General features: G+C 58.1%; 1 protein-coding gene across 3 annotated transcripts in view; it reads left to right on the plus strand.

Moving 5' to 3' along the window:
• Positions 1 to 16,285, plus strand: part of AXIN2 (axin 2) — a 31,450-nt gene extending 15,165 nt beyond the window's left edge. For 2 of the 3 annotated variants that reach the window (XM_080826126.1, XM_080826125.1), the window contains exons 4-11: positions 4,999 to 5,101; positions 7,501 to 7,641; positions 7,809 to 8,317; positions 8,575 to 8,769; positions 9,075 to 9,308; positions 9,787 to 9,882; positions 11,133 to 11,300; positions 14,701 to 16,285. In XM_080826126.1, the coding sequence (XP_080682252.1) occupies positions 4,999 to 5,101; positions 7,501 to 7,641; positions 7,809 to 8,317; positions 8,575 to 8,769; positions 9,075 to 9,308; positions 9,787 to 9,882; positions 11,133 to 11,300; positions 14,701 to 14,827 (1,573 nt within the window). In that variant the 3' untranslated portion in view covers positions 14,828 to 16,285. The remainder of the gene's footprint in view (positions 1 to 4,998; positions 5,102 to 7,500; positions 7,642 to 7,808; positions 8,318 to 8,574; positions 8,770 to 9,074; positions 9,309 to 9,786; positions 9,883 to 11,132; positions 11,301 to 14,700) is intronic. The other variant, XM_080826127.1, reaches the window with a different exon arrangement.
• Positions 16,286 to 16,805: the final 520 nt, after the last annotated feature.

A 16,805-nucleotide genomic window follows, 5' to 3' on the forward strand; every position in this document is an offset into this window, starting at 1 on the left:
GGTGTCGGGCGGGTCGCCCGGGATTCCCAGGGCTGGGATTAGACCCCGCTTCAGAGCGCTGCCAACTGTGGGCCTCGCACAGATGAGAGCAGGGAGCAGGCGAGAAATAAAGTGTGTGGGGGATGAAAAGCTGCACTGAACCGCTTTCAGCCCATTGTTCTTCTGGGGAGGCTTAGCGGGGATAAGAGGGTAGCAGGCCCTTTTGAAATTTCCTTGAACAAGTGAATAGGAACGCCCCATAAAGCACGAAGAGAGCCCTGGCTGTTTCTCCCCGTCACAATGGGCGGCTCGGGCTGCCAGGGGCTGGGGAGTGGGGCTGGCCGCCCTGCTGGGGGGTGGGGAGGGGACCCAGCCGGGGAGGGGGAGAGGGGGTCACAGGCGGCCTTCAATAGACTCCAGAAGGTTGGAGTTCATTAGACGCAAGTCCGGGAAGCAATCGTCTCATTTGCGACAGGACCAGTTAAGTCCCGGGGGCCTTTGCCAGAGGGCCCGAGTGGAGGCTGGGCAGGGCTGGCCTGCCCTCGGTCGTTCCAGGGAGCCCTGTGCTGGGGGGCCTGGAGGTACAGAGCTGCCGGGGGCTCCAGAGAAATCCCTGCCTCCCCCCAGAGCCCACTGCTGACTTCTGCATTCCTGCTAAGGAAAAAGCCTGTTAAAAATGGCTGGGGGTGGGGGGGCGCCTGGGTGGCTCAGTGGGTTAAAGCCTCTGCCTTCGGCTCAGGTCATGATCTCAGGGTCCTGGGATCGAGCCCCGCATCGGGCTCTCTGCTCAGCAGGGAGCCTGCTTCCCTTCCCCTCTCTCTTTCTGCCTCTCTGCCCACTTGTGATCTCTATCTGTCAAATAAATAAATAAAATCTTTAAAAAAAAAAAAAAAGATGGCTGGGGGTTTGGGCCTTCATGGTAGGCCTCGGAGAAGGTGGTGTCATGAGCCTGTTGCTCTGAAACCACCATTCTCAGAAGAAATTGCTTTCTATTTTTTTTGGTGTTTGTGCTGGGGCAGTTAGCGGCCAGACTCCCCAAAGTCCTAAAGCCCGGTCCCTGTGAGTGCCGGGCGCAGAGGCTCGTGGGGCCGTCCTGGAGCATCGGGCCTGGGAGGATGCCACCGGGCGCGGACGCCGCCCAGGGGTGGCTCCCGTGTCCAGGGCACAGCCAGGAAGCGTGGAAGCGATGCCTGCGACACAGGGGGGGCGTCTCTTGGGTGTCTTTGTCTTTGTGCAGAGCTGCTCTTGGAGTTAGGATCGGCCCGGCGTGGAGGCCGCTTCCGCTCCGGGTGTCACAGAACCAGCGCGAGAGCCTGCCGTGGCGGCTCCTGCCGAAGGGTGGGAAGGGTTCTTTTCTTTATTGACTTGTATTTCCTTATATCTTATTCATGGGTTTACTCTGGGCACCAGGAAAGGCCCCCGAGTGAAGTTCAGATCTGATCTGATCTTACAAAACCAGGCTTTTGATGTCGGCTGCGATCAGAGGCTGCCTTCTGAGTGGTTGCCAGATGGGAGCGGGAGTGGACACGTGTGTGAGCGAGTCGCTTACCGCGAAGCCTCGGGAGGACGGCGCTCAGGTTAGGCTGGGCGCAGCGGCGTCCGCAGGCCAAGCTGATGGGCTCGGCTTACGTGGCAGCGGAGTGGAGTCCACGCTTCAAGACCAGTGCTCCCCAGAAACGGCTGGGCCCAGCAGTGGGCTCGTTAGCTAAAATGCTTATAATTAGCGGAAGACGGTATAGGGACCAGAACTCGGGCACTTGGCAGCTCACCGTGCTGAGCGTCCAGAAGACGATGGATCGTGAAGGTCTAGAGCCTGGGTCTGAGGCCGAGTGGCTCTCTTCTGGAGTGCGTCGCTGTTGGGAAGAAGATTCTTGGCTGGTGGGGGGATAAAGCCCCGTTTCCGTGAAGGCACCTGTTCATAAGCCTCGTCCAGCCTCACTAAGTTGTGGTCTCTCTTCTCTGCCTTGGTCACAGGTTTCCTGTCCTGAATTTGGCTGGGGTGGTGCTGAAATCATTTGTTCTTCTGCCCTCGGTTGGCCAGGCCCCTGCTCCTCCCCGCGTCCCCCTTTCTATATGAACTTACCCCAGTTCTCTTCTTTCTTCTGCTTTGTATGGAAAAAGCAAGAGGTGTAAAAACCTTACCACGGATTTCCATCTGGGGGGTAGGAGGAAGAGCAGAGGCTCTAGAGGACACTTGAGGACAGAGTCTTGGGGGAGATGGGTGGGGACCTCCTCTCGGGCTCTTTAAGTCTTCCCCGTGTCACAGGGAAGTCTGTGGGGTGCTTGACTCCTGCCCCCCACAAAACTGTCAAGAAGAGGCCTGGAGCAGAGGCCAGCCACCCTTTGGAAGTCTGTAGCGGTGTTGCTGGTCAGGAGAAAGTCATGGGCATTATTTGTGGGGCAGCCCTGGCTTAATAGAAGTGGTTTAGATCCATGTGAGACCCAACCTGGAGGACCCCCACGGTTACCCTCACCCCTCAAGGAACATTAGGCAAGAGACAAAGGGATCCTTACTGTGCCTTGGAAACCACCTGGCATGCCCCATAACCAGTGAGTACCAAGTGGTGGGGTACTGTGTTCCAGAACGTTCCCCAAGTCTTCCATTCGCCCCTTCAGAGTGTCATGTGACTTCGAGGGGCTTAGGAAACGAACCATCAGGAAGCTTGGCTCCTCCAGGTGGGGTGGGAGGGGTAGGTGGCTGAGTTAAGGACACCTGTTTGGGAGTCTGGCTGTGGCTCAGATTTGGGATCCTGGGTCTAATTGCTACTAACTGACCCCAGGAGAGCTACAGAGGGTCTCTGACCCTCTGTAAAACTGGGTGAATTCGGATGAAGTTGGAGTATACGTACCTCGGGGCAGGCCACCTCACGTAGGACTCGGCCCCTTGGGTGGAATCTGGTTCCTGGTCAAGCCAGGCACGCTCATGAGCGCCCAGTTTTCTCCCGTCTTGTAGGTGATCCCAATGTGAAAACATTGAGGTTTGGTAAATATATACCAGGTGGTTTGGTAAGTTTCCGAACTTAGACCCTTTTATCCTACCTGGCCTTCGAGGGCCTGGTCAAGTGCGTGGGGGCGCTGTCTTGGACCCGGAGTCTGCGCTAGTCGCCTGGTGTGCTGTCTCTGGCTCTCTTGCCCTTTCTCTGGGATGGGACTCACCCTCGTGTGCATGTTCCTGCTTTAGATATATTTTTAAAAAGATTTGTAGAGGGAGACAGAGAGAATGCGCACAAGTGGGGGAGGGGGAGGGACCGGGGGAGAGAATCTGAAGCAGACTCCTGCTGAGCAAGCTGCCCCATGCGGAGCTGGGTCCCCAAACCCCTGAGATCAGGACCTGAGCCGAAATCAAGACTCAGGCGCTCAACTGACTGAGCTCCCCCAGGCGCCCCCCTGCTTTAGATACTGACACCTTTTCTCCCCCTGTACCTTCAATAAAACGATCCTTTCTGTGCTAATTCCTAGCCAAGCTTCGGCTAACTGACCTAGGGGATGTATGGACCGGCCATGATCTGTGTCATCCCCTGTGATCTGGCCTAGGTCAACAGATTTCTGGAAAATGCCACTGCTTGGAATTCTAGGGCATTACAGATGAGGAGCTAGAGGTCAACCGGTTCCCCCCAGCTGCTCCTGGGTATTTTTAGGCATTGCTGATTTTCACCCACGGCTGGTGAGCCAGAGATGTTTTTCTTCCTTCCACCCAGTGATGAACAAAATGCCAGGAAAAGGGAAATAACCAAATACCAAATTTCAGTATTTACAGCCTCCAAGCATGATTCACTATGGGAATGTTGGAATGAGGCTTTGTCAATAGTGGCCTCTGGAAGGGACAGCAGTAGGGGAAAGAGTCACACCTTGACCATGGACTGCTTTCAAGCATGAAATTAAAAAAAAAATAAAAAATCATAGCCTCTCCAGGTCATGTCTTAGTGAAGACGAGCCGGGGTAGAGGCTTTTCTTCACTTTTCTTACCTCCTCCACTTGCTTTGCTTTTTTTTTTTTCTTTTTGGAGGGAATATAATGATGAGAGACATAGGGGCTCATCCTGCCTGCAGGTCTTTACTCAAAGGTCGCCTTCGCAGTGAGGACTTGGTTGGCACCCCTTCCCCAGCCCCCCGCGTAAAGCTGGAACTCCCTTACCCCGACCCCATCCTTTCTTCCTGTTCTCTCCCTGTACTTTGGCCCAGTGCTTAACACTTTCTGACATGCTGTCGATTTTGCTTTGATACTTTCCACTTCCTGCGTACCACCTGTTAGAAAGTAAGCTTTGTGAGGGCAGTCGCCTGCATCCCCTTCTGTCACCCCTGTGTCGCCCGGCGCCTGGAGTAAGGTCTCAAGTAGTAGGTGCTCACATACTTGAAATTGCCCAGAGTGCCACATAGTAGGTGCTTTTTCTTTATGCCCACATTGGTCATGTGTCCGTGGGAATTCCTTCGTTTGGGAGGGGCGGGTAGCAGGGTTTGGAGCTGAGGGATGGAAGGAGCCCAGAGATGCTCTTGTGGGTGATTTATAAAAGGAAGACATTTGGAAATAGGCGGGGGCTTGACTGTTGGAGAAGGACGCACTGCTTCACTAGGGCCTGGCTCAGCTTTCTGCGGGCCTGGTCCCTCTTCTGCAGTGTTTTGCGCTGGTGTGCTCCAAAGGGGCCTTAGTTTCTCCCACGTGTACCGCCTGTGAGATGAAACGGGGAGCCATCACTCTGGGCTGGCTGGAGTGTAACCACTTCCCAGGCAGAGCTTGCAGGAGGACCTCAGCGAGCTCTTTCTTTCCAAGTTGTCGGTCCCAAATCTGAAAGGGAGCCAAGTTGCCAAAGATGACTGATGGGTAGGGGGCTTGGCAGCTGGATCTGGGATTGGTCTTTCCCCTTGGGGCTAGTAGCCGTGGGGCCCAGGACGGGGGCACGAGTGCGTGGAGGCATGCAAGGGCCCTCTCCACCCATGGGTCTCGGGAGGGCTTGGGACTTAGCCCACGTGCTGAAAGCATCCTCGTGAGCCTGTGGGTTCTGTCTTTTTTCCCCTCCCTTAGAGATGGAATCCCCCCTTACCGTGTGGGGAGTAAGAAACAGCTCCAGAGAGAAATGCATCGCAGTGTGAAGGCCAATGGCCAAGTGTCTCTACCTCATTTCCCGGTGAGTATAGTCTGGAAGGGGAAGGCAGGTGTTTACGGCCATGTTGAGTCTTGCAGAAGAGGGATGGGAGGTGGAGGGGGGCAGGTCTAGGGTAAGAGGAGTGGCAGTGCCTGGGGTCTGCTAGGGGAAAGGGAAGGAAGGGGGGAACCAGGCAAGAGGTGTTACCTGGTTCCTCGGGCTGTGATGCTGAGCAGAGTGAAGCTTGAGACGACCTCCTTGAACTTCTACATTTTCTCAATTCAACAAAGAAGATTCTTTCCGAAAAAGAAACCACAGCAGTTCTCTCACAGAAACCAAGCAATGGTGGGAGTTAAGCCATGCTTCCTTCTGTGGGTTCCCACTAGAATGGAGGCCCCCCGAGGGCAGGGAGTTTTGTCTGTTCCACGAGATGCCCTGTCCGCAGTGACTATGGCTGGTGCATAACAGGTGCCTACTAAAACATGCTGATTGACTGTGTGAATGAGGAGGCTGCAGGCATCTCTGCCTCCCGCAGAAGGAAAAGTGCATCCCTGGATCGTGTCTCCTGTTGACTTTCCAAGCCCCGGAAGGCAGCTGTCCTGTCTTGTCTGTTCCCAACCCCACAACTTGGCTTAGTACCTCCTGTTGGATCTGCACCTCATAAATGCTGAATGAATGAAGCCTTTGGAAGTTAGGATCTCATGAGCAGCTTCTCCCTGTGATTGACAGGAGAGGCCAGCATGGCGTGAAGATCCTTTCCTTGTATCTCCTCTTCCGTTTCCAAGGCCCGGAGGGCGGCCAGCATGTGGCCCCCCTAAACCCAGCAGAGGCCCCTCGTCTGTGTTTTAGGAGCTGTGCTTCTTGTAACACGCTGAGATCCAGGGCTGCAAGAGTACCGTCCTTAGGGAGGGGAGGGGAGTGCTGAGCTCTGAGCGGCACCTCCGTTCGCGAATCCTTCCTGCCAGCTTCCGAGAATTCCATTGGCTCATCAATGATGTTGCGTTCAGGAAATTAACACATCCAGTTGCTGATTCGACATTGCGGGGAGTGCGTGGGTTACTGTCGCTTATCCTGTCTGAAAGCCCCTGACTGCCCAGAGGGGACTTGGTCCGAAAATTTAGCATATTAACGACGCTTTCCTGGGGCCCTTCAGCAACCCCCTCCTCAATAATGTTACCCCACAAACGCAGCCGTATTGGGGATGCAGGTTCTTTTCTGGGCAGGCTTTGGGGGTGCAGAGGAGTATGCGTGTGAATAAAAATTCTGCCGCCCACGCTAGTACATTAGGTGATTTTGTCCTGGGGTGTGCAAATCGACTTTCTGCATAAGGCAGAGCTTTGCTCTGGGCGGAATGGAGCCAGGCTGCCTGAGAACGGCCTGTTCCTGGGGGGCCTTTCTCCCTGCCCTACCCCCCCAGACATGGTTCCCTGGCTCTGTGGGTGCCCGTCACTGAGGTGAGCCCTGCTCAGCTGCAGGGGGAACGCAGGCCTTCGCGGGTTGGCTTTCTGCCTCCCCCACTCATCCTGAAGGAAAGGGCAGAGCAGGAGGGCCATTGCGGAAGGAAGAAGGCCGCCCTCATGGGCGGCGGTGGCGGGGGGACCGGAGGATGTAGAACCTGGCGGTGGGAGTCCTCTGTTTGCTGCTTTTGGCAGGCACCCTAGGTGCCTTTTTATATTTGGTACTTGATTTGGAGATGTTCCCTTTTCCCTTGATAGATCAGCTTCAGGCAGCCCAGCGCAGCAGTGCTCTGCTAGCCCGCAGCATCTTTCTTCATTTTCTGTACAAAGAGCCGGGGAGGAGGGGCGCAGAGAGCCGGGGAGATCTAGGACAGTGTTGAGACAACACCACCTCAGAGGTGCGCAGTGTGCGGCCACGAAATAAATTACCACTTCTTCTGATCCGGCTGTGTGACTCCCTTTTTTTTCCTGCCCCCCCCCCACGGCCCCCACCTCCCTTCCAATCTTTTTTTTTTAATTTCCAGTTCCCTTTCTGTTTAGACTCTACTTTTTATTCCTTGAGTTGGTCCCTCTCCCCTCCCTCCCCACCACAGAGGGCTGCCTTTTTTTTTTTTTTTTTGATGTTTGACAACAGTCTTTGAAGATTTTCTACTTCAGAGTAGCTACTGATGGGCTGGTTGTACTACAGAGAGAACAAGCCGGGCCTCTCGGAGTGCGACCAACTGCTCCTGCCCAAGGCAAACGCTGGTGGGGACCATGGCTCTCCATGAGGCCGCGGCGCCGGCGCATAAAGCTCCCGAGCAGCCTGGGCGCCGCGCCCGCCGCTCTCCGCCCGCCGCTCTCCGCCCGCCTGCCCGTCCGCCCTTGCAGCTCTGGCCGTGGCTGTGGTTGTGGCCGTGGCCGCCAGGCCCGGGAAGCTCCGGTGCGCACCGCGTGCTGGCCCCGCTGAACATGCCTCGCGTCTTCCCTCCCCGCGCCCCGTAGAGAACCCACCGCCTGCCCAAGGAGATGACCCCCGTGGAGCCCGCCACCTTCGCGGCCGAGCTCATCTCCAGGCTGGAGAAGCTGAAGCTGGAGCTGGAGAGCCGCCACAGCCTGGAGGAGCGCCTGCAGCAGATCCGAGAGGTAGTGCGGGGCCCTGTCCACTCCCCGGGGAGGCCCGCGCCCCGCCGTCCGCACCCCTCCGCTGTCCCCACGAGACGTGGTGCCGCCCCTCCCCGTGATCCACTGACGACCCAGGCTGGCCCCTCCTGCTTACCCGTTCGCTCCCCCTTCTGCCGCCTGCCCCTCAGGATGAAGAGAAGGAGGCCTCCGAGCTTGCGCTGAGCTCCAGGGACGGGGGGCCCGCCCCGCACCCACTCTCCCTCCTGCCCTCCGGCAGCTACGAGGAGGACCCGCAGACCATTCTGGACGACCACCTTTCCAGGGTCCTCAAGACCCCCGGCTGCCAGTCCCCGGGCGTGGGCCGCTACAGCCCTCGCTCCCGCTCCCCCGACCACCACCACCACCATCAGCCGTACCACCCCCTGCTCCCGCCCGGGGGCAAGTTGCCCCCCGTGGCCACCTCGCAGGCCACTTGCCCCCTCCTCGCAGCCAAGGGCTTCGTGACCAAGCAGACGACCAAGCATGTCCACCACCACTACATCCACCACCACGCCCTCCCCAAGACCAAGGAGGAGATCGAGGCGGAGGCCGCCCAGAGGGTGCGCTGCTTCTGCCCCGGGGGCGCGGAGTATTACTGCTACTCCAAGTGCAGGAGTCACCCCAAGGCACTGGAGCCTGCGCAGGCCGAGCAGTTTGGGTGAGTGTCGGGCAGACCGGGGTATCCCCTTGGGGCTTTCTCTCCCACCCAGGGACCGGGGCAGGTGCGAGGTTGGGGGGGGGGTCATAGGCAATTAGCTTCCAGGAGGGAGGCGCAGGGTGGGGGTGGGGGGTGGGCAGGGGGAGCAGGTGCGTGGGTCTTTCGTGTCTCCCTGCACTGGCCGACCTGCTGCGATTCCAGGCGCCCCAGAGATGTGACGTGGCCTCGGGGCTGGGTGTGGTTCTTGGTTCCCGCAGCAGCAGCCGAGGCAGTACCCTGCCCAAGCGCAGCGGGAGAAGCGTGGAGCCGGGCCTGGCCCCGCCCGCCAGGGAAGGAGGGGCGCCCGGCGGAGCCGGGGCCCCGCAGCTTCCGGGGGAGGAAGGAGACAGGTCGCAGGATGTCTGGCAGTGGATGCTGGAGAGTGAGCGGCAGAGCAGACCCAAGGCCCCTAGGTAAAGAGCACCGCCGCCGCGGCCGGGGTCACGGGCGTCCCTGCGGAGGTATTGTGGGGTGGCCGTTCTGCAGTCGGCCGAAGACATGGGACCGTGTGCTCCTGTCGTCTTCCTGTTTACGCGCTGGACTGAGCAGAAATGCCCTGTTTTGGCACCGCCCCCTGTCTGTGTGATGATAGGGTCATTTTTTTTTTTTTTTTCTCTTTTTGAAGGCAGGATAGAGAAGTTTCTACTGAAGTCATCGTCTCCAGTTTTTCTAACCCCTTTTCTTTCCTTCTGCTCTCTCTCTCTCTCCTCTTGCCCAGTGCCCAAAGCACAAAGAAGGCTTACCCGCTGGAGTCAGCCCGTGCGCCCCTAGCCGAGCGGGCCGGCCGGCACCACCTGCTGGGGGGCAGCAACGGGCACCCCCGCGCCACCCCCCGAGCGCACCCGTTCACCCAGGACCCCGCGATGCCTCCCCTGACCCCGCCCAACACGCTGGCGCAGCTGGAGGAGGCCTGCCGCCGGCTGGCTGAGGTGTCCAAGCCCCCCAAACAGCGGTGAGTAGTGGCGGCGCAGAGGTGGGGGCGGCCGTGGGTGCCGCAGGGAAGGGCCTTCTCTCTGCCTGCGTCTGGAGCTGCGCTCAGCAAGGAGGGGTGGCTTCTGGCCACAGACGCGTCTCCCTCCCACCCTCAAGAAATTGTTCTTTTAGTTCTGCTTGCTCTGAAGAGCTAGCTGGGCTCTGTGTGTTAGGCGAGGTGGCCGGGAGGACAGTGAACGTCTGTCCTTCCTTACAAATGCCCCGATCCGGCAAGACTGGGTAGATGAGCGTGTGAGACGCCTTGACAGATGGAGGATCCAGAGCTTCGGCCCTTTGCCTGGGCGCGCATTGCGCAGTCCCTGGGCTCCCAGGGGGCTTGCGGTGGCTGCTCCCCGCGGATGGAAGTTGGGGCTACCGAGAGACCCCAGAGCGTCAGGCTTTTCCGTCTGCTCCCCGCATGCCTGACTCTCCTTCCTCCACTCCCACTGTGTCCTCAGGTGCTGCGCGGCCGGTCAGCAGAGGGACAGGAATCACTCCGCAGCGGGTCAGGCGGGAGCCCCGCCCTTCTCCAGCCCCAGCCTGGCTTCCGAAGAGTGAGTGTCTTTACCTGACCTTGCTGAGAAGCCCCCGCGTGGTTTATATTTCCGGGCATTGACTCCCCGGCCTTGGGGCTCCTGGGAACTTTCTCTAGTTCTTAGAAGTCCCCTTGTGAACAGTAGTCACAAGGAAGGGTCAGCGCGGCTACTGCCGCGGGTCGGGGTCTTGGAAACCCCACCCACACTGGGAGATGCCTTGGGCAGTGTACACAGGTGTTCCTTCCCAAAGGGTCGGATGGCTCAGGGCTCCTGGGCTCACGCTCATCAAAAGCTGGGACGGGCAGCCATTAGCAGGTGGATAAGAGAGGGTCCCCAACCCGGGATGGAAACGTTGCCCTCATTCAGCTAGCAAACTAGCAAGCTGGAAACGTCTGGTCACGTGGAGCAGGAAGGTGCTTCTCCACCATTGCAGAGCCCGAGGACCGTCTTCGTCAATTTGCTTGGGGAGAACACTGTGTCTTCCCCCGTGGTGCCATGGTTCTTCCCATCGGGTTACATTCTTGCCCAGTGGGCGGAGAAGCCTGGCTCCGTTGAATTCCAGGATGGTGCGTTTAGAAAGCAATCGGCTACAGGGGTCTAAAGTGGTCTCAGTAATTCAAGTTTTCTTCCTCAGCTGGTTCATCTTGAGCCGTGAGCCGTGGCTGACGGCCTGCACAAGCCGCCACCCGTGTTCTGTCGTTTCTCATCGGTTGGCCTCGAGTGCACCAGCCGTCCAGGCCTGCAGCTTGTTTGTTTTTTTTTAAAGCCACTCTGCGAACTCCGATAAACGAGGGAGGTCGAAATGATTGAGCTTCCCCTCCCAGGGGGCTCTGGTGTCCGTGTCGTCCCCAGAGATGCTCTGGGTTTGTCTCTACAGCATTCCCTCGTCGGGCTGAGTGGACCCGAGGCGCTGTGGCAGCCTCTCCCCCCGTCTGCTTGGCATCCAGCCCCACTTGGGCCGTCCCAAAAGAGACCCCATTTGGTGATAGTGAGGGGAACCCTAGCAGTGTGTACAACCCAGAGGAGATGATCGTCCCTTCCTGGGTGCCCCAAGCATATGAGCTGGACTGTGCCCCCAGAGGGGCTGCCCGCGCGACCCGGGGGGAGGGGAGGCACACCCAGGCTCCCTTGGAACTCACGGGTGCAGCCTCGCTTTCTCTTCGGAGAACGTGTTGGAGAGCCTCTGTGTGTGTGTGTGTGTGTGCGCGTGTGTGCGCACTTGCCACCTTCAAATGCTGAACTTGTTGCCTTCCATCTTCTTGTTTCAGTCACAAAGAGCCAAAGAAGCTGGCGGGGGTCCACGCGCTCCAGGCCAGCGAGCTGGTCGTCACCTACTTTTTCTGTGGAGAAGAAATTCCATACAGGAGGATGCTGAAGGCTCAGAGCCTGACCCTGGGCCACTTTAAAGAGCAGCTCAGCAAAAAGGGAAATTATAGGTAAGAGCCCTGCGGCTTCTGCTGCCCTGCACGCTGTGTGCTCAGGACCGAGAGCCAGAGTCGCTTCCCTGGCCTGGCCGGACCCGGGAGGGGTCTCAGGAGGCGCTCAGGGAGGCCCCCCGGGCTGCCTGGCCTTTCTGTTCCTTCTCATTTCCTCTCTCCCCTCACCACCGACAGAAATAACACAGCGGAGCAGCAGGGAGGCCTCTGGGAGGGCTCTGTGGGGACCTGCATGGGCTTTTCCTAACCAGGTGAATGAGACTCTGAAGGAGAAAGGGGGCTTGGCCAGGAGAGCTGAGCTCTGGCCGTCTCGTGGAGGCCCTTCCCGAAAGGCGGGGAGAGACAGACGGACAAACCGATGAGCAGGCTTGGGTCTAGGAGAGACTGTCCACCATGAAGGCCTGGGGAAGGGCAGAGGCCATTGCCTGGAAATAGAGACAGCCCTCTCCTTCCTCAGCCTTTCTCCCTGAGGAACTGCCTCGCGGTGTGGGTCCCATGAAGCAGAAATGCTCTTGTGTCCACGACTGAGAGGGGCCGGCCCCGTGGGTGGGGACTGGGTGGACAGGACTGGCCGGTCTTCCTGGGCAAGGGCACTTGCCCTCCCTCTAGCCCTCCTCTCCCTGTCTGCGCAGTGGAGCCGCCTGCCTGGCTTTCTAGAGGAGGATTCCGGAGAGGGGACCACTTCTTGGTGTCCTCCCCGGGAACGCGGGGTGGGTGATGGCTCCACCTGTGTTCCTCAAGTCCTAGCGGCTCCTCCCTGATGGTCGTCATCTCAGGGACATGCGTGGGCTCTGCTCCAGCTCCGTCTTGGGTTGTGGTGCACAAGACGGGTGTGTGTGCGGGCGTGCGCGCACACAAGGTGTTGCACGCTCACTTTAAGGAGGGGCCCAGTAGGTGCTCCGAAGGTGCCAACCCACCCCCACCTGGAGCCTGAGCCGGGCGTGGAGAACTGTCCCAGGATTGCGCGACCCGCCGGGTGGGTCCGGCTCCAGGGCCCCGGGACCGCGTCCCTTCCGGAACCGGCCCTGCGCGGAGACCTGGGTGCCCGGTGGGCCGGGGGTCCGGAGTGATTCCTCCTGCAGGGAAAGGCTGGGGCTCAGGGGCGAGGACCCCGTGAGTGACTAAGGCGTAGAGCTGGGCATCAGAGCTCTCCGCTCGACACCAGGCCAGAGACGATTCTGAAAACGTGTCAGGGATTGGGGAACAGGCCTGGCTGCTGCTGCTTTTTCTTCTTCCTCCTCCTCCTCCTCCTCCTCTTCTTTTTTTTTATCTTGAACAGACACAAGGTGAAACTAATTACACAAGTGTGCCCCTCCAGGGATTCATTTTGATCTCAGCTTTGACTCGGCTGGACTTTGAGTGGAACCGCAGGTGACCTTCGGGAGAGAAGGGCGCTGGCGCGCCGAGCGGAGGCTGCAGGGGAAGCTCCTTGCTCAGCCGCTCCGGCCACATCTGGCTCTTATTGTTTTTTCTAAGGCGCACTTAATAAGCCCGGCTTTGAAGCCCCGGCCTCCCCTTTAATGCACAAAGACTTGCCCAAATGGTTGACTCTCAGAATTCTTTCCTGATTGGATCAGGCTGTGGCCAGACCCTTCCCGGCCGCCTTATCTCTCTGTACTTGCTCTCCGGCCCGAGCTGGCTCATGGAGGCACCGGGTGCCAGGCCTGGCCCTCCCGGGGGGGTGATGCCCCGTCCTCCCGCGTGCGCGCTCCCCCCCACCCCCCCCATAAAAAGCCTGGCCAGGATGGGGCCGCAGAGTTGAGGGGGGACCTGGGGGCACTGAGTAATCGCAACAATGCAGGGGTTCAAAAGGAGAACAGTCTCTCCAGACATGCCAGATGCTCTTGGTGCCAGACGTCAGAAGAAAGCACGGTTTGCCACATAAAGCGTGTTGCATTGGAAAAGCCTGTTTCTTGGAGAAGATGAGGGCAGCGCAGTGCATTTGAAGCCTTGGGGCCGGGGCCGAGGGAATGTGGCCTCTGTCCTCTCTGGAAGAGGTTACAGTTCTGGAAAAGGTCACCGCATGTTTGTTCGGAGGGGCCGTGGAAGCCCGACTTGGTAGAGCTGAGGGGTCAGAGCTGGGGGACTGGGGCACGACCGAGGGCGCTGTGGCCTCCCCGAGGCTGTCTGGGGCCCCCTGTGTACCATGTCCCTCCCCGTCCCCGCTCGGGCTCCCCAAGCACCCCGACCCGATCCGCTGGCTAGGAAGCGTTCACCCCGGCGCTGTGGCCTTGCTGGGAACCACTAACAGGGAACCTTGACTAAACCCAGCTGGTTCACTTTATTGAGCCTTATCTCCTGCGAAAGCATTTGGCTTGCTTTCATTAAAGAGGAAAGAAGTTGAGCTCTAACCAAGGGGAATTTTTTTTTTCTTTTAAATGAAAAGACAGAAACAAAAAAACAACTGTAACCCTGAGACACAATTAAATTTTTTAGAGAGCTGTCCCCCTTCCCCCCAGAGGACCAGGGCCCTCGCTCCACGAGCGGCCTTTATTGGCTGAAGGTGACAGCTTGCAGGGACAGGCTTAATCCTGAGGGGTCTCCCTGGAAGGGGCCGGGGAGTGGGCCCACCGGGGGGACAGCAGTTGCTTCTGAATGTGGCTCTCCTGAGAGAGGCTGGTCATTGGCGTCCACACAGTTAAACAGCCTTAGAAGAAAGAAGTCTGGGGTGGGATAAAAGGAACCTTTAATCAAGGGGCATAATAGGAGGGTCTTTAGTGTTTGACCCTGGAGGGGTGGGGTGGGGTGGGGTGGGGTGAAAGGGCGGGGGAGGGAAATGGGGAGAAGAGGGGAGAGAGGCCGCGGCCAGGGGCTGTCTGCAACCCTGGGAAGCAAGATGGCGCCGGCCAGCCTCCTGCAGCGGCCTGGCCTGTCCCACGGCTGTGCCGGCGTCAGGCCAGAGGAGTGGGCCTGTGGGCACTGTGGGGTGGGAAGGGCCGGAGGTGTCAGCCTTCCGCAGACTTCCGCAGGTTCAGGGTCCCCTCTCGGAGGGGACGCCCCCTCCCCACAACCGTGGTGGCTGCTGCTGCAAATGGACCGTGCGTGCCTTGCCCTGCCCGCGCCCCCCCACCCCTCCCCGAAAGGGGAGTAAACCGCAGGCCGCCCTCCTCTGCAGAGTGCGCTCTGCCCAGCGCGGCGCTGCGGGTTGCATGTTGGCCCCAGCGTTCTGGGCGGAAGACCGCAGGCGGGAGGCCGCCTGGCCCCTTGCTCCCGGGGGGTGTCCTGGGTGACCCCCAGTAGCCCCATTGCGCCTCCCCCCCCCCCGCCGGGTCCCCGTGCACACCTGCCGCAGCAGCACCCTCAGGACCCCTCCGTCCTCTGGGTTGACGTCTCGCCTTTCTCCTAAGCAAAGTAGAAAATGCACTTTTCACCAAGACACTCTCTGGGTTTTCCTTTTAAGGTATTACTTCAAAAAAGCAAGCGACGAGTTTGCCTGCGGAGCCGTGTTTGAGGAGATCTGGGACGATGAGGCGGTGCTCCCCATGTACGAAGGCAGGATCCTGGGCAAGGTGGAGCGGATCGACTGAGCCTCGCTGGGGGTCGGGCCCTGGTGGGACTATGGGGCCGCCCGCCCGGCCTGCCCGCGTGCGCCGCCGGCCTTGGCCAGGACGGACCGCGATGAGATGTTTTGAAGGAAAACTAAACCAATGAAGAAGACAAAAATCCCGGGAAGAATTGGCCACTGGCCACTCGGGGAGGGTGGGGAGGGTAGGGAGGTTGGTTTTCATTATTCACAAGCTGGGTACTGAGATAAGAAAAGCCTGAACTATTTATTAAAAACATGACCACTCTTGGCTATTGAAGATGCTGGCTGTACTGGAGAGACTGCCATGCGTAGGTAATATAGGACCGACAGGGGGTCTGAAGCCCACAGACTGAGGACTGGGTACAGCTTCCCTGGACAGGAGCCCTTCCTGCTATTTATTGAACGGTTGACTCCCCGCCCCCCCACCCCCCCACCCCCCCAGTTAATGGATATGCTGCTTTAAACACGGACGGGGGAGAGGGGACGTTTTCATCATCCTGTCCAAACTTGAGAGTTGAGCTAGGGGTGCATTCATGATTTCTTCATTAAAGGGGGAATTACTGTGCTTTGCCCTGCATTTCTCCAAGTGAAGACAGACTTTTTAAAATGGTGCCCTACCATTGACACACGCAGAAAACTGGTGCATTTTCTTTCTGTGCTGCTCTGTTTTGTCGTAAAGGTCTTGAGGACTGACTGATGTTGCAACGTCACCGCCATTTGGGGGTCATCGTGTGGGATGGGATCCACTGTGGGGCGGGAGGTGGGGTGGGAGCTTCATTTTGGGGACCCCAGATTTCCTCGGTAACTCCTAACTCCCCCCTCCCCCCAAGGCTCGGCACCCAGCGGCCGAGGCCCTCTAGAACCTTGGAGTTCAACTCGCGCTTGCGTTGAAACAATTCCTTGGAGTTTTGGTTGGTTGGGTTTTTGTTTTTTTAACTAGTCTTAGGACCACCGCCATTCTGGAACCCCCCCCTCCCCCGCCCCCCTCCTTACCCTGCAAAGAAGCAGACAGTTGTGGGAAGACCTAGCAGCACCCTTTCCTCCAGACACCTTCATTTTGATGTTCGGGTTTTCGTGTTAAGTTAATCTGTACATTCTGTTTGCCATTGTTACCTGTACTATACGTCTGTATATATTGTACGACAGAAGAGTGTTAATCCACTATCTCTAGTGCTTGACTTGAAATCAGTACAGTACCTGTACCTGCACGGTGTCCCGCTCCGTGTGTCGCCCTATATTGAGGGCTCCAACTTTCCCTTGTTTTTTGAAAGGGGTTTATGTATAAATATATTTTATGCCTTTTTATTACAAGTCTTGTACTCAATGACTTTTGCCATGGCATTTTGTTCTACTTATACTGTAAATTATGCATTATAAAGAGTTCATTTAAGGAAAATTACTTGGTACAATAATTATTGTAATTAAGAGATGTAGCCTTTATTAAAATTTTATATTTTTCAAAACGTCGGCCTCGTCTCTGAGTCCCCTGGGGCAGGAGCAAGGCAGAGGCAGCCTTCGGTGTGTGAACCCCGGTGCCGGATTTCCCAGCTTGCTGGAGCCCACCTCTGACACCTGGACCTCTTCTCCCCCAAGGTGGCCCCGCCCTGGCGTTTTGAAGAACCCTGTCTTCAAATCGCCAGACTAACTTGCTGAGGATTTTCTCCTTCTCCGTTAGGCTGTAGACCGCTTCCTCTGACGTTCCCCTCCCCCCCGACACCTCCTCTCACCTCTTCCTTGAAGGCGGGTTGCATCTGGCCAGGTAGGTCCATGAGATAAGGAGTGGAGATGGGGTAGTCCCAGGAATACTGGGAGAAAATGTCCAGAAAATCACATGGGTCTGGAAAGGCCAGTGGAGCTGATGAGCCTTGAGCTCAGTGCTAACCAGCCACCCTCTCTGGCCTTGACAGTGGCCTCAGCTGATGCCTTCAGCAAGGGGCCTGGCTTTATTTAGAGGGTCCGTGCTGGAAAGGGGGCGGGGG

The sequence above is a fragment of the Martes martes genome, assembly GCF_963455335.1.
Source record: "Martes martes genome assembly, chromosome: 16".
NCBI classification, from domain to species: domain Eukaryota; kingdom Metazoa; phylum Chordata; class Mammalia; order Carnivora; family Mustelidae; genus Martes; species Martes martes.